Source organism: Oncorhynchus mykiss, chromosome 13 (assembly GCF_013265735.2).
Source record: "Oncorhynchus mykiss isolate Arlee chromosome 13, USDA_OmykA_1.1, whole genome shotgun sequence".
In the NCBI taxonomy this organism is placed as follows: domain Eukaryota; kingdom Metazoa; phylum Chordata; class Actinopteri; order Salmoniformes; family Salmonidae; genus Oncorhynchus; species Oncorhynchus mykiss.
This window is the reverse complement of record NC_048577.1, coordinates 47830912-47845707: the sequence shown is the minus strand read 5'-3', so window position 1 is coordinate 47845707 and position 14796 is coordinate 47830912. Positions and strand designations below refer to the sequence as shown.

The 14796-nt window shown below is 41.1% G+C and overlaps 2 protein-coding genes across 3 annotated transcripts; both read right to left on the bottom strand.

The window, feature by feature from the left end:
- Positions 1–9370: 9370 nt before the first annotated feature.
- Positions 9371–12474, bottom strand: LOC110486603 (protein SCO1 homolog, mitochondrial). Its single transcript, XM_021558333.2, has 7 exons — positions 12087–12474; positions 11823–11942; positions 11563–11653; positions 11189–11386; positions 10903–10995; positions 10678–10793; positions 9371–10560 (listed from the first exon to the last, which is right to left on the bottom strand). The coding sequence occupies exons 1-7, from the start codon at positions 12246–12248 to the stop codon at positions 10426–10428; spliced, it is 915 nt and encodes a 304-aa protein (XP_021414008.2). The 5' UTR covers positions 12249–12474; the 3' UTR covers positions 9371–10425.
- A 302-nt stretch (positions 12475–12776) lies between these two features.
- On the bottom strand, positions 12777–14787 carry LOC110486605 (transmembrane protein 220). Of its 2 annotated transcripts, none has more exons than XM_036941323.1 (6): positions 14270–14787; positions 14027–14056; positions 13854–13914; positions 13509–13644; positions 13358–13417; positions 12777–13242 (listed from the first exon to the last, which is right to left on the bottom strand). In XM_036941323.1, the coding sequence occupies exons 1-6, from the start codon at positions 14378–14380 to the stop codon at positions 13113–13115; spliced, it is 528 nt and encodes a 175-aa protein (XP_036797218.1). In that variant the 5' UTR covers positions 14381–14787; the 3' UTR covers positions 12777–13112. The 2 variants fall into 2 exon arrangements, with proteins under 2 accessions (XP_036797218.1, XP_021414009.2); XM_021558334.2 differs by having other exon boundaries at positions 12779–13242; positions 13509–13632.
- Between the last annotated feature and the right edge of the window lie 9 nt (positions 14788–14796).

Genomic DNA, 14796 nt, shown 5'->3' with positions numbered 1-14796 from the left:
CTTTGCTGCTATAACAGCCTCCACTCTTCTGGGAAGGCTTTCCACTAGATGTTGGAACATTACTGCGGAGATTTGCTTCCATTCGGGCCCACAAGAGCATTAGTGAGGTCAGGCACTGATGTTGGGCGATTAGGCCTGGCTCGCAGTCGGTGTTCCAATTCATCCCAAAGGTGTTTGATGGGGTTGGGGTCAGGGCTCTGTGCAGGCCAGTCAAGTTCTTCCACACCAATCATGACAAACCATTTCTGTATGGACATCGCTTTGTGCACAGAGGCATTGTCATGCTGAAACAGGAAAGGGCCTTCCCCAAACTGTTACCACAAAGTTGGAAGCGCATAATCGTCTAGAATGGCATTGTATGCTGTAGCGTGAAGATTTCCCTTCACTTGAACTAAGGGCCTATCCTGAACCATGAAAACAGCCCAAGACCATTATTCCTCCTCCACCAAACTTTACAGCTGGCACTATGCATTGGGGCAGGTAGCGTTCCCCTGGCATCCGCCAAACCCAGATTAGTCCGTTGGACTGCCAGATGGTGAAGCGAGATTCATCACTCCGTTTCCACTGAGTCCAATGGCGGTGAGCTTTACACCACTCCAGCCGACGCTTGGCATTGCGCATGGTGATCTTAGGCTTGTCTATGGCTGCTCGGCCATGGAAACCCATTTCATGAAGCTCCCGACAAACAGTTGTTGTGCTGAAATTACTTCCAGAGGCAGTTTGGAACTCAGTAGTGAGTGTTGCAACCGAGGACAGACAATTTTTACTTGCCTCAGCACTTGGCGGTCCCTTTCTTTGTGGCCTACCACTTTGCGACAGTTGCTCCTAGACTTTTCCACTTCACAATAACAGCACTTACAGTTAACCAGGGCAGCTCTAGTGGGGCAGACATTTAACAAACTGACTTGTTGGAAAGGTGGCATCCTATGACGGTGCCAGGTTGAAAGTCACTGAGCTCTTTAGTAAGGCCATTCTACTGCCAATGTTTATCTTTGGAGATTGCATAGCTGTGTGCTTGAATTTTTATATACCTCTCAGCAACGGTTATGGCTGAGATAGATGAATCCACTCATTTGAAGGGGTCCACATACTTTTGTATATTTAGTGTAATTCACATTTTTTATTGCTGCTGGAAAATGTTCCTACTGTAGCAAACAAGCTCAAATTAACATTCTACATCTAGCTGGTTTTGACCTTAGGTCTTTGTGGAGAAATATGACCATGCTTATGTCTCGGGGGTGCTCCTGCTAACTAGTTCACAGCATTCTGTTATGGCCAGTGTGCATGGATGCACAACTCCAGTCACAGAGGGCTGTAGTGTGTGATGGTTTTCGTCCTCGTCTTTTGATCAGAGACTATCTTATATCTGGGCGGAGAGAAAATTGTTCATCCCTTCCATAGACATTCTATTATATCAAGCCGACTTAGCCCTACAATGTGAACACTGATTTAAGAAAGGATACACATTTTTATATTTAACCTTCATTTAACTAGGCCAGTCAGTTAAAAACAATTTCCTATTTACAATGACAGCATACCGGGGAATAGTGGGTTAACTGCCTTGTTCAAGGGGCAGAGCAACAGATTTTTACCTTGTCAGCTCAGGGATTTGATCCAGCAACCTTTCAGTAACTGCCCCACACTCTAACCACTAGGCTACCTGCCACCTGGGCAAATTGATATCAATGATGTTTACATAGCATATTATTTTCTAATATAAAATAAAATTCACTAACGGAAACCTTCAGTGCATTGTGTTATGTCCGGAATTAAGACACTGCAGCTGTCATTTAGTGCTGCTAAGCACCTGTCTGAACTGAGTGTCCAGGTCCTCAAATACAGAGCATCCCCATCATGCGGAATCGTCATCTGTGCGTTAGTGAGGTACTTCAGAGAGTTTCCTCTTGCTCATTCCTTATAGGTGCACTGTGCAGCCGTTTACTTCTCATTTCCATTTCTGTGTGTTTAAAAAAAAAAGAATATGGCTTAGAATTACAGATCTCATGCTATAACACAATATAGGATCCTGATTCAAATGTAATTATAGGATGTCTATGTTTATTACCTTATCATAATCCAACAAAACCCATTTGTTGCAGGGATGTGAAGTAGTGTTGTATTGTTTGTGTTCAACTGCAGAGAAGGAGAAGCATCCGTGTAACAGGAAGATACTGTTTGTGTACACTGAAGTGGCCAGTTGACCAACCACCAGTAAATAGGTCACACAATTATATTTGTATTCCTCCACTGCTACATATCATATACATTATAACCTATCTGCAGGTGTTACTGTTGCATTAACTTCCAGGAAGATGTGTGTGCAGCACTAGGTTACATAGCAATGAGCAATACGTTGGTGTGATTACAATAAGCATGATTGCTTGTTGCCTGTCACATTAAAGTATAGCTTGATTATTGTAACTTGATGTCCCTTTATCACACGTTCACTCTTTCTCCGTCTCCCACTGTGTGGGGATGTGTGTTGGGTGGGCGTGTTGAAGACACAGGAAGTGTCTCCATCTATCGGTCGTTGAACAATACTACAACAAGGGAGCCAATGCTAGCAGTTAGTAACTCTTCGTGCAGTCATATCTGTCACGAGTTCCATCCTTAAGGATCTCATATTAACAGAATGCCTGTCAGATTAACCAGACAGTGTTCCTTGATCTCTATGCTTCACACAATGTTTTTTTCTTCCATTAGTAAACTCTGAGTTTGGATGCTTTAATGAGATGCATTTTATGATTAGAGTGAGCTGGGGGAGAGGTTCAGGAATTCACACAGTGATTCTGGTATGTACAGTATCTATACGTGGAGAATAAGTGGACAATGTGTTTGCATTCTCAACTTGTCCTCATATTATTTCATCTTCGAAAGTCATTATGTATTCATGATCGTTCCTGATGAAAGCAGTGGATGATTCTGATGTACTGTAGCTCTTGACAGATGACTCTTTGATAAATGAGAGATGAGTGGACACCTCTGACATAACCCTGTATGAGGGGAAGCTAATCTCCTGTAGTATGAATGTTTCTCCCATAATGCCTGGCTTTTTAATCAAATGCTTTTGGATTTTATTTTTCTGCACTCAGTCTCGTCTAGAATCAAGCTGTATGTCTCCTAAAGTCTAGGTCAGTGAGGCCAACCTGTTGTCAGAGCTATCCTTGGAATATGTCTGTATTCACTCAAAGTTGAATCCAGAGCTGTCTCTAACGTACACTGAAGAATGTCTATGAGACGTTATTTATGGGTACATACTGTGGTGGGTTTTCTAGTTTTTCCACAACAACCATGCCGCCCAAAAATATCACAGCTCAGGTATTAAATGGTTGTTTTTCTTGGAAGTAAGTTTGTTTAATTTGGTTTTAAACTATTGTTAAAATATGGTGCCTTAACATGCCCATATATTTGAAAATAAGAACTAAAATAACTTATTTTTATAGTTTTTATATGGAATTGGTCACAAGACATACTGTATTCTATTCTGTATTTTAGTCAATGCCACTCCGACGTTGCTCGATCTAATATTTATATATTTCTTAATTCTATTCTTTTACTTTTAGATTAGTGTGTATTGTTGTGAGCTGTTAGATACTAATACACTGTTGGAGCTATAAACAAGCATTTCGCTACACCCACAATAGTATCTGCTAAATATGTGTATGTCACCAATAAAAATGTATTTGAAGAGCCTATAATCAAATCTACATTCAGTTAAATGACTTGAAGAAGAGGGTTTTATTCATCAATTTGTTCATTTGGCATTCTGCTATGTCTGCCCGCTCTTCAACTTCATCAAGCTCATGTTGCACCTTCCTGAATTTAGCCAAATTGATACTGGTCTGCTCTTCCTGTGGTTCACAGAAAATAGATAGCTATGAATAAGTTAGAAGTGGTGAACTGTTGTCCTATTCATCTAATAATACTGTGCACAGTTGTTGCCAATAATATATTGTACTCACCGCCTCCTCACTCTGCCTTTGGTAAGCTTTCACCCTCATCTGCAGCTTGTTGTCCAACTCCTGCAGTCTGCCTACATTCTTATCTTCCTCACCCTAAAAGCCCAGTGTTATTAATTACTCACATACAGTGTATTTTATCATGATTTGGTAAAAGTCAGGAATAAGCAACCAAACATATTTTACCTGAAATGTGAGCTCCTTGACTTCTCTCATATTTTCACACATCCTTCATGGCTTCCACACCAAGTTTCTGCCCTGCCTCCAGTTCATTCTCCAGAGCTCTCTAACCTTGAGTGTAAATAATGTATTACAAAATAATCACAAACTAAGAGAGTGTGAACTGGAAATAAAACGTTTATCTTTATCCTTATACTGGTCTCTATTTTCTGGAGCTCTTTTTTTCCAGCTTTCAGGGCTAACTGCTCAGCCTCATCCAGACGCTGCAGAAAGTCTTTAACAGAGACCTCCAGGTTCTTCTTCATCCATGTGATCACTGGTGTCCTGCTCCTTCTTCAGCTCCTCAGCCATCATGGCAGCCTATCGATACAGAATTTGTAATCGATCAAGACATTGTTTGAGCAGACTTCATTTGGGCTGAGATTTACACAGAGTTCGGACCTACAAATTCCAATTTTATGTGGCTAATGTTTGCTAGGCTAGAATTTAAGGTTTGGGTTAGGAGTTAGGTTAAAGTTAGGGTTAGCTATCAGCTAAGTAGTTGCAGAGTAGCTACCCAGCCACACAACCTACGTTTTGCTAGACGTTCGCATTATACACCCAACCTACTTTTGTTTTTTCATTAAGCAACCTTCTGTCTTATATAACCATACCAAACTTAACATATCATACTCATTTGAACTTCCTGGATTTACTTTACTATGTTACCGCTAGTCTATTAGACCAGGCTGGTGTATAGTGAATGGGTTTCTATTGTATGTTGAATATCAACATGGTCAACATCTGATGAACCTATATAGCTTCTCTATATTTGGATAAAAATCAAATCTGGCTCAAACGCCACAGTGGAAAAGTAAAGTATGTCCATTTTGTATTTTCAACTGTCTATCTATAGCTGTATTGTGTCACATTTAAATGTTTTCATTTGAAACCCTGCAGACTGTCCATTAAAAAGCAATGATGGCTAAGGATGGCAGTTTAGAGGGCTTTGGGTCCGGACACAACATTCCTCATTCTCTGGGATCAGGGAAGATTAGGTTTGTTAGGGCATTGCTCAGATTCTGGCATTGGGCGACTGGGATCACGGTCATTTAGGGCTCACTGGGAGGGCATGGCCCGATACGGGCTGGGGTTGACAGGTGGCAGTTAGCACGTTCCAGACAGACAGAGACATGTCTGTCTGCGTGTATTCCATTGTCATTCAAAGACCTGAGACGAAGAGACCTTTTCAGTTTTGCTTTCAAGACTATTGACCTAATGCTAAACTGAGGTAATGTTGCTCTATGAGATTGGATTGAGTCACCATGACCAATACACAAATGTGCAATAAAAATAAAACATACTGACACAGGACATTTGACATAGTAATTCTGAACAAAAATGATCTACTAAACTGAATCCCAGAGGCCTTTGTCGGCTCTATAATGAAGCACGCTGAAGCAATACAAGACTTCTGACAATACAAACATCTAAGCTGCTTCCAATTGTGACGTCACATGTAGTAAAACGCTTTACAGACGACCTGAATACATCTCATACAAAAGCAGCCCATGCCTCATCATGGATCCAAACAAATCCAGGCCTCCGTTTAAGCATGGCCGAGAGAGCATTCCAAACAACAGGGGTAACAACGAATTCAATAAAGCCCTCCAGATCCATACAAAATCCAGAGTGGATTTCTATTAATGTTCCTCAGTTGTCAATATAGCACAAGTATGTGTTTCAAGTGTACCATATGTCACACCCATGTGATGCCTGTGCTGACAGAGGGCTTTGGACATATAATGTTTTGTTGAATAAGTCATCTATTTCATCTATACAGGTGGCATTTCAAGAATGCAATGACAAACAATACAATGCATTCAGAGTGATGTAGATGTTTTCAATTAGTTTATGTTCTGTTTATTCCTGCGTGTGGCCGTGTGCAAGAGCAATTCTAAATTCTATGAAATAAACATTTTACTGGTTCAAATTCAAACTTACTTTGAAAACAAAATTGACTGATATACTGTGGTGCATTTTGAGCACAACAGTATCTCTGGTCCAGGGTGTTAGTGCGCATTAGTAAAGTGTCAAGGACACTGCGAGATTGTGGGAATTTGAAGTTACAGTGCGAACAAGAGAAGAAGTAAGGAGACATTCCCCGTTGGCTGGTTCTGTCCGAGGCAGACTGATGCCTGCCCCTGGTGGAAAATAGATCTGAGGACGGGTATATCTGCCTTAGATTAGAGGGTCAACGGACAGGAGACCACAAAATAAAGCTGCTGATAAGTACTTCTAGTCTGAAAGAACACCCAGTTTTAGGGGGACTGTCTCAGACAAGACATCCACAGGGACAGACACTGATCGTATCATCAAACTCAACTCTCCAGGGCAACAGTGTACATTGAATAAGGCACAAGGGACTCCTGTCCATTTTGCAAAGAGATGGGCATTTACTGTAGATGGGACACAACAACTCAAGATATGAAATGGTTCAGTGGGTGAATTCATGAGCATACAACATAAAAAATCTCATAAAGGATGATTTGATACTTTGACAGCTGATCTCTTCTCATCTAGAAGAGTATTTCTTCCCAGTCATCACAAACCACCAACCAGCCAGGAATTTACAATCTAAACTAGATGCCCTGAATCTCACACAAATCATCAAGGAACCCACCAGGTACAACCCTAAATCTGTAAACATGGGCACCCTCATAGACATTATCCTGACCAACTTGCCCTCCAAATACACCTCCGCTGTTTTCAATCAGGATCTCAAGGATCACTGCCTCATTGCCTGTATCCGCTATGGGCCCGCGATCAAACGACCACCCCTCATCACTGTCAAACGCTCCCTAAAACACTTCTGACTTTATAATTGACCTGGCCCGGGTATTCTGGAAGGATATTGACCTCATCCCGTCAGTCGAGGATGCCTGGTCATTCGTTAACAGTAATTTCCTCGCCATCTTAGATAAGCATGCCCCGTACAAAAAATGCAGAACCAAGAACAGATATAGCCCTTGGTTCACTGCAGACCTGACTGCCCTTAACCAGCACAAAAACATCCTGTGGCGGAATGCAATAGCATCGAATAGTCCCCACGATATGCAACTGTTCAGGGAAGTCAGAAACCAATACACACAGTCAGTCAGGAAAGCAAAGGCTGGCTTTTTCAAGCAGAAATTCACATCCTGTAGCTAGTTTTGGGACACTGTAAAGTCCACGGAGAACAAGAGCACCTCCTCCCAACTGCCCACTGCACTGAGGCTAGGTAACATGGTCACCACTGATAAATCCATGATAATCGAACATTTCAATAAGCATTCCTCAACGGCTGGCCATGCCTTCTTCCTGGCTACTCCAACCCCGGCAAACAACTCCGCCTCCCCCGCAGCTACTCACCCAAGCATCCCCAGCTTCTCCTTTACCCAAATCCAGACCATAGATGTTCTGAAAGAGCTGCAAAACCTGGACCCGTACAAATCAGCTGGGCTAGACAATCTGGACCCTCTCTTTCTAAAACTATCCGCCGCCATTGTTGCAACCACTATTACCAGTCTGTTCAACCTCTCTTTCATATCGTCCGAGATCCCTAAAGATTGGAAAGCTGCCTCGGTCATCCCCCTCTTCAAAGGGGGTGACACCCTAGACCCAAACTGTTACAGACCTATATCCATCCTGCCCTGCCTATCTAAAGTCTTTGAAAGCCAAGTTAATAAATAGATTACTGACCATTTCAAATCCCACCGTACCTTCTCCGCTTCTCCCTTCCTTGGACACTGTGCTAACTAACCTCCAAACGAGCTTCAATGCCATACAACACACCTTCCGTTGTCTCCAATTGCTCTTAAACGCTAGTAAAACCAAATGCATGCTTTTCAACCGTTCGCTGGCTGCACCTGCCCGTCCGACTAGCATCACCACCTTGGACGGTTCCGACCTAGAATATGTGGACAACTATAAATACCTAGGTGTCTGGCTAAACTGTAAACTCTCCTTCCAGACTCATATTAGACATCTCCAGTCCGAAATCAAATCTAGAATCGGCTTTCTATTTCACAACAAAGCCTTCTTCACTCACGCCACCAAACTTACCCAAGTAAAACTGACTATCCTACCGATCCTCGACTTCGGCGATGTCGTCTACAAAATAGCTTCCAACACTCTACTCAGCAAACTGGATGCAGTCTATCACAGTGCCATCCGTTTTGTTACCAAATCACCTACCACCCACTGCGACCTGTATGCTCTAGTCGGCTGGCCCTCGCTGCATATTCATCGCCAGACCCACTGGCTCCAGGTCATCTATAAGTCTATGCTAGGTAAAGCTCCGCCTTATCTCAGTTCACTGGTCACGATAACAACACCCACCCGTAGCACACGTTCCAGCAGGTATATCTCACTGATCATCCCCAAAGCCAACACCTCATTTGGCCACCGTTCCTTACAGTTCTCTGCTGCCAGTGACTGGAAAGAATTGCAAAAAACGCTGAAGTTGGAGACTTTTATTTCCCTCGCCTACTTTAAACATCAACTATCTGAGCAGCTAACCGTTCGCTCCAGCTGTACATAGTCCATCTGTAAATAGCCCACCCAATCTACCTACCTCATCCCCATACTGTTTTTATTTTATGTACTTTTCTGCTCTTTTGCACACCAATATCTCTACTTGCACATCATCATCTGCTCATTTGTCACTCCAGTGTTAATCTGCTAAATTGTAATGATTCACTCCTATGGCCTATTTATTGCCTTACCTCCTCATGCCTTTTGCACACACTGTATATAGACTTTCTTTTTTCTACTGTGTCATTGACTTGTTTATTGTGTTATTGGCTTGTTTATTGTTTACTCCATGTGTAACTGTGTTGTTGTCTCTGTCACACTGCTTTGCTTTATCTTGGCCAGGTCGCAGTTGCAAATGAGAACTTGTTCTCAACTAGCCTACCTGGTTAAATAAAGGTGAAAAAAAAAATAATGAGTAGAGTGCTTTGCCGAAGAGTGCTGAACAACTGCTGTGCCCTCTCTAGTTCAGGTTACCAAGGGGGAACTCATCAACAGGTTCTTGCCTAAAATACAGTCATCGGCTGCATATTCAGTTTGCAAGGATATTGAGAAATAATTTGTATGTATTGTAAAACACAAACATATGAGTGTGTGTGTGTGTAAATTCATTGAAAATGATTTGTTACTATGAGCCAATCATGCATCTATGGATATAACCAGAAATAGAGGCTCCTGTGATTACCATTTATTTGCAGAACAATGGGCCCAGTCAAGACACTGTCCTGGCGGTCATATCAATAGCAACATGATTACAAGTCAAGCTGTTAAATTAATTATCTCGGACGGTACTCTACTCTTGACACCTCCTATGAACAACAAACTCTGACCGGCACGTGTTTGCCACTAGGAACAGGCTAGTCTACAATATGGTTGTACAAAGTGAAGCCCTGATAACCTGCATGGTAGCCTACGACTACATGGGCAGTAAAACAAAAACAAAAAAATCAGACAGACATACATAATTGTAAGTTCAAGTTTAATAAATTAAACATTACTTTGGAAATTCAGTTGAAATATGACTGATTTATGAATAGTACAAATCGAGTAACCAAAGAGTTATTACAGTGCATAAATGTTTCTGGTGTCACTGAAACAAGTCCAGGTATTGGGCCAGACTTAACAGAAGAATTAGTGTAAAGGAAGTAAAGCCGAACTCTAACTGCACAACGACAACTATTCATGTTTTTTTTCCATTAGGAGTGTCCAAGGGCAAACACTGGAAACCTATAGTTCTTCAGTATTGATTTCCAGGGAATATTTCCCCCCTACATTTTATGGTAGTTACATTTTAGGTACTTAAAATCAAGTATTTCTGGTTGGCTCATTTTACATCGAAACAATTGTATTTCATATCGATTTAAATAATGGGCAAAGCAGAAAAAATAAACACTTAAGTGTTGTCCACACCCATTTGCAAAGAATCACTTTAAATCATCTTAGACTTAAACATGATATTAGAGACCATGTTAAATGGTGAACCGCAACAAGGAAATGGTAAGTCGTAGACATCTGAATTCAATGAAAAGCTGTAATGCAAATAAATATTCCATGTCATTGACATAATATGGCAGCGTTCAGTCCTGCTGGGCCAGAGGCTGCTGGGCCAGAGGCTGCTGGGCCTGAGGCTGCTGGGCCTGAGGCTGCTGACTGTCTCTGAAGGCTGAGAGAGGCACACAAGAGGTGTTCCCAGACACAGACAGTGCACTTGACCAGTTCTCCTTCATCTCACCTCTTAATTCCCCTTCTTGTACTTCCTCATGTGTGATGCAATGGAAGAGGAGATCTCAGCGCTCCTCTTGTTCTGTCCAAAATACTCTTTGAACTCTCCGTCCGGACCAACCAGGTACATGATGATTGTGTGATCAACCTGGAGTCAAGAATAAAGGAGGTTTCATTTAGATATCAATTCAGCTGGGAAAAGTGGGAACTTTACTATGACCAAATGAGAGTTCTGAATAGGGGCAGGATCAGACAATGAACTCACAATGTAGTCGTTGTCTTCATCCTTTGGTCCCTGGCTGTAGTAGACTCTGTAGGCTCGAGAGACCTGGTCAATTTGGGTCATTGTCCCAGTCAGGCCAATGAGCTTAGGGGAGAACTCTGGGGATAGAGGACAGAGGGGGAATGTTATTGTTCCACCAATGTGAGTCTAAGCCCCCCTTTTACCATGACATGGAAGCTACAGTAATTAATGGCTTGTTCTCTTTACCTTTCACATATGTCCCCATGGCCTCAGGTGTGTCCCTGTCAGGATCAATGGTGATGAGGATGGGGGTCAGGTTTGGAAGAGACTGTATCCTGTCTGGGAAACATGGAAAGAGATGATGTTGATCACAACAAATCTCCTGTACATCCCAGGGTTGTAGCATTAACATTATGCTTTGTGAAAACATGATATGAGTGACTGACTGGATACTCACTCAACCATCTAATTTCCATGACATTCATAAATAATATGATGCATTATAAGAGACGTTTAAAATAAAACACTTTACCTATTTCATCGACCACCTCAATCATTTTCTCGATTTCATCAGGACAGATGTCAGGGCAGTGTGTAAACCCAAAGTAGATAAGGACCCACTGGCTGAGGAAATCCTCACTTTTACAGGGTTTATTATTCTGATCCACAAGAGAGAATGGACCCCCAAGTGCTGGTTTCCCCATTGACTTTGTCCTTTCTCTTTCAATCACTGCAGTGCATGTGTAAAAAAGACAACATAATGGAAAACAGATTGTTACCAACATGTACAGAAACTGACGATTAACTCCAGTTCAGTTCGGAACATAAATTAATTTGTGTAAATCCACTGTTGGATGTAGCCTAATGCATGATGGTGAGCATGCCAAGAGGTGAAAATGTCCTTACATTCTTCTTTTTCCTTCTTGAAATATTTCATTCCAGCAAGGAGAACACCCCCGAATGCAAATGTTATTGCTAATGATTTCCAAGTCACTGGCTGCAGAGGATAGATTAATGGAGACAGGCAGAGTAACAAGGTTAAGGTTAAAGACAAAGCAAAAGGCACTGTGCTTTATTTTATCCATAGACATTAAAAACGGGTTTTATCAGGTGCCCAGCCACAGTTGTTTACATATCACTCAGAAATGAATTGATACGTTACATACTCCTGTCTTTTTGGTTTTATCACCAGAAGGGGGCGGTGGAGGTAAAGACGAGAACGATCTTGAGTCGTAAAAAGACAACCACTGTGATGTCCGGCACGTCCAACTCCCGCATAGATTTGCCTGCACAGTGCATGAGTACACACAATATGTTAACATGATGGTTAGGTACAATGATATATGTCTTCAAGCTGTTAGTCATTCCGCGCTTCAAACCGTGAACACATTTGATTCCAGTCTGAGTGTTGTAAGCCATGTATGACCTACCAGACGGTGGACTGTCCGTGGTGAGAGATCTGTGTACGGAGAGCTAGTCCTTCTCGATAAAGCGCGTGTAAAGTTGCAGATTGTGCTCACGCTTTGGTGCGAAATCATACGGTTTAACAATCGACAACTCAACGTCTGATACGATATTAGGCCCACTGCCATGATAAGCTAGTTTGTCAAGATCTCAATGCGGAAGTGGTGGCAGAATTTTACACAACGTGAATCATGAAAGTAAAAACGCATTCAAATTCCTGATCTTGGATACATTTTACAACGATGCTCATTGACCGAGTAGCTCGTAATATCAACCTTTAAAGCTGACCCTGGACCTGCCGGCGAACACAGTTATTTCTGGCTGTTAGAACCGGAAATTACGCACCTGAGTCCATTTTTTTGTACCGTGTTCTCTGGGCGCTACTGACATCTAGCGATTATAAAACACAGTACAGAAAATTAACTTTTCATTGGCAGTAGCCTACATTAGCTGCCAACTTTAACAAGTTAGGAGCACCAAAAACAAAATGAGTTTGATTTACATTTATTTAAATATAGCCTACATTACTTTTAAAGCACATATCCTGTAGCTATTGAGGCGCAGTGGTGCTAAATAAAAATATCTAATTATTTGGAGTACATGCATTTCTTTCAATTTCGATTTCTGATGCAAAAATAATAATAAAAAGCAATTTATATTTTTTATTAAATTGCTTTATTTTACTGTGATTACACCAGATATCACCACAAGTGCAATGGGTTGCCTACAACAACAAAAATGTTCAGAAAGAGAAAAGTATGATTCCAATAAAAAAAAAAGGAAAATGTATCAATCATATACATTCTAATTTATGACATTGTCACTTATTTAGATGTATGGTTTAGTAGGGGTGCTTTTTTACATGCGTCTTTTTAAACAATGCATTCATGATTTCCATGCTGCCACTGTAGCTAGGTCATATCCTCTTGTAAATGTTCCATCCCGCAGATATGTTGCTCACTCGTCACTGGACTATCTTAATGAATGGATATCTACAGTGCAGTTTTACAATGCGGGGGCCAGCTGGTCCTCAGCTCCTTGTTAATGTAGTAGTACAGCCAGGCCACAAAGGGGAAGATTGTGATGGCAACAGCAACAGACAGTCTGAGAGCTCCAATAGAACTAATAGAAAAGAGTTACGACAGTACAGATATCAGTGATGTACTGAGTTTGAGTCTTTTTTAAATAAAGTATTGCATGTAGGGATATGGTCCAAATCTATATTGAAAGTCCTTACCTTCCAGAGTGTTGACACAGGAGAAGCCAGACAAGTATCAACATGAGACCAGAGAATTCCCTGGGGATAGAGAGAAACAGGTGTGACCAAAAATAATTATTGTACACAATGCTCATCTAAACAGAAAAATATTTTGACTGTGAGACTATACCTTCCCTCCTCTTGCTGGAAGATATTTGTGATGTGCTTTTTATACAGAGTCCATCCCATCATGGAAACAACAGCAGTCGAAATAAGCACATGAAGTTTAGCAATTCTCCTCCAAAGTAGTGTCTCTGAAAAACAGTCTCTCAAGCGTTTAAACATTCAGGGTGCAGTGCAGGCTCATGCATATATATTTCTAGCTTTAACTACACATGATATAGCTAGCTACAAGATACTAAACAGTCAATGGCCTTTTTCACTGGCCAAAAATGTTAAAATGGAAATGTTATTTAATAGGAAAAATAGGCAAAGGTCATTGATGGATCTCTATTCATCCATAATGCCCACATACCTGTTACATGTGGTTTAATGGCAATCAATAAACACAGATTTGCTGGAATAGCATAGGCAACCTGGAAATAGAAAATGTGTGTATGTGGATGACTGTAAATAAAACATTTAAAAAAGCACTTTGATTATAGTAATTCATAAGAACATTAAACGACTAAAAAAGCGTGATCCTACCATCCATAACACTGCATCCGGATCGTTAATCTATGCCAATAAAAAAGACAAAGGATAAAACGTGGGATTTACTCAGTTAGGCCAAATATTCAGAGACAGACATACACCATGTTCACTCATTAAATTACTCTGCTAAATCCATGAGATCAACAGAAGCAGATATACCCACAGCTAACGCGAAATACAGTAGGCTATAGATACAAAGTATCTCAAACAATGCAATCAAATAAGGGAATCACTTGCCTGCACATAACTTGCTAGAGCAAAGAACAATGACATGCATACATTGCAAACTCTCCAAATGATCAGAGAAACGTTCGTTTTTGTGCACTTAACTTCACTAGGTTCGTTCATTGTCACTGTCTATAACTACAGAACCAGTTTCTAGTAATCAGCAATTCGACAGCAAATTTTCCTCCTGGACTTTGAACCATAAACTTTGCGTTGAATCCGTATCCGTTAATTTTTTAGAGTGAGGTTTGAGGTATGAAGTTTCGACAACTTTACATTTATAGGCACGATTGCAAAGTCGCCTAGACGCGTTGTTTTCTATCTTTTTTATCCTGGAAACTGCTTTCTGAATATATATGACTAAGGAAAACGATTAAAAGGTACATATGTGTTACTGTTACATGAAATACTGATTTGGCTACTTTAAAATATAAACAATTCTGGACAGTATTACACACTACTTTAATGTACGTAAACTGACATTTTACTGTTCACTGTATGGTAATTCATAGCCTAATGCTAGAAATCGCCCCTACCCT

Coding starts and splice junctions, on each gene's coding strand:
- LOC110486603 (XM_021558333.2), bottom strand. CDS start 12,248: ATGGCAGTGGGCCTAATATCGTATCAGACGTTGAGTTGTCGATTGTTA. Junction 11,654..11,822: donor ATAAAACCAAAAAGACAGGA/GTATGTAACGTA, acceptor TATCCTCTGCAG/CCAGTGACTTGGAAATCATT. Junction 10,996..11,188: donor TGAGGTGGTCGATGAAATAG/GTAAAGTGTTTT, acceptor CATGTTTCCCAG/ACAGGATACAGTCTCTTCCA.
- LOC110486605 (XM_036941323.1), bottom strand. CDS start 14,380: ATGAACGAACCTAGTGAAGTTAAGTGCACAAAAACGAACGTTTCTCTG. Junction 14,057..14,269: donor CTCTAGCAAGTTATGTGCAG/GCAAGTGATTCC, acceptor TTATTGGCATAG/ATTAACGATCCGGATGCAGT. Junction 13,915..14,026: donor CGGATGCAGTGTTATGGATG/GTAGGATCACGC, acceptor TTCTATTTCCAG/GTTGCCTATGCTATTCCAGC.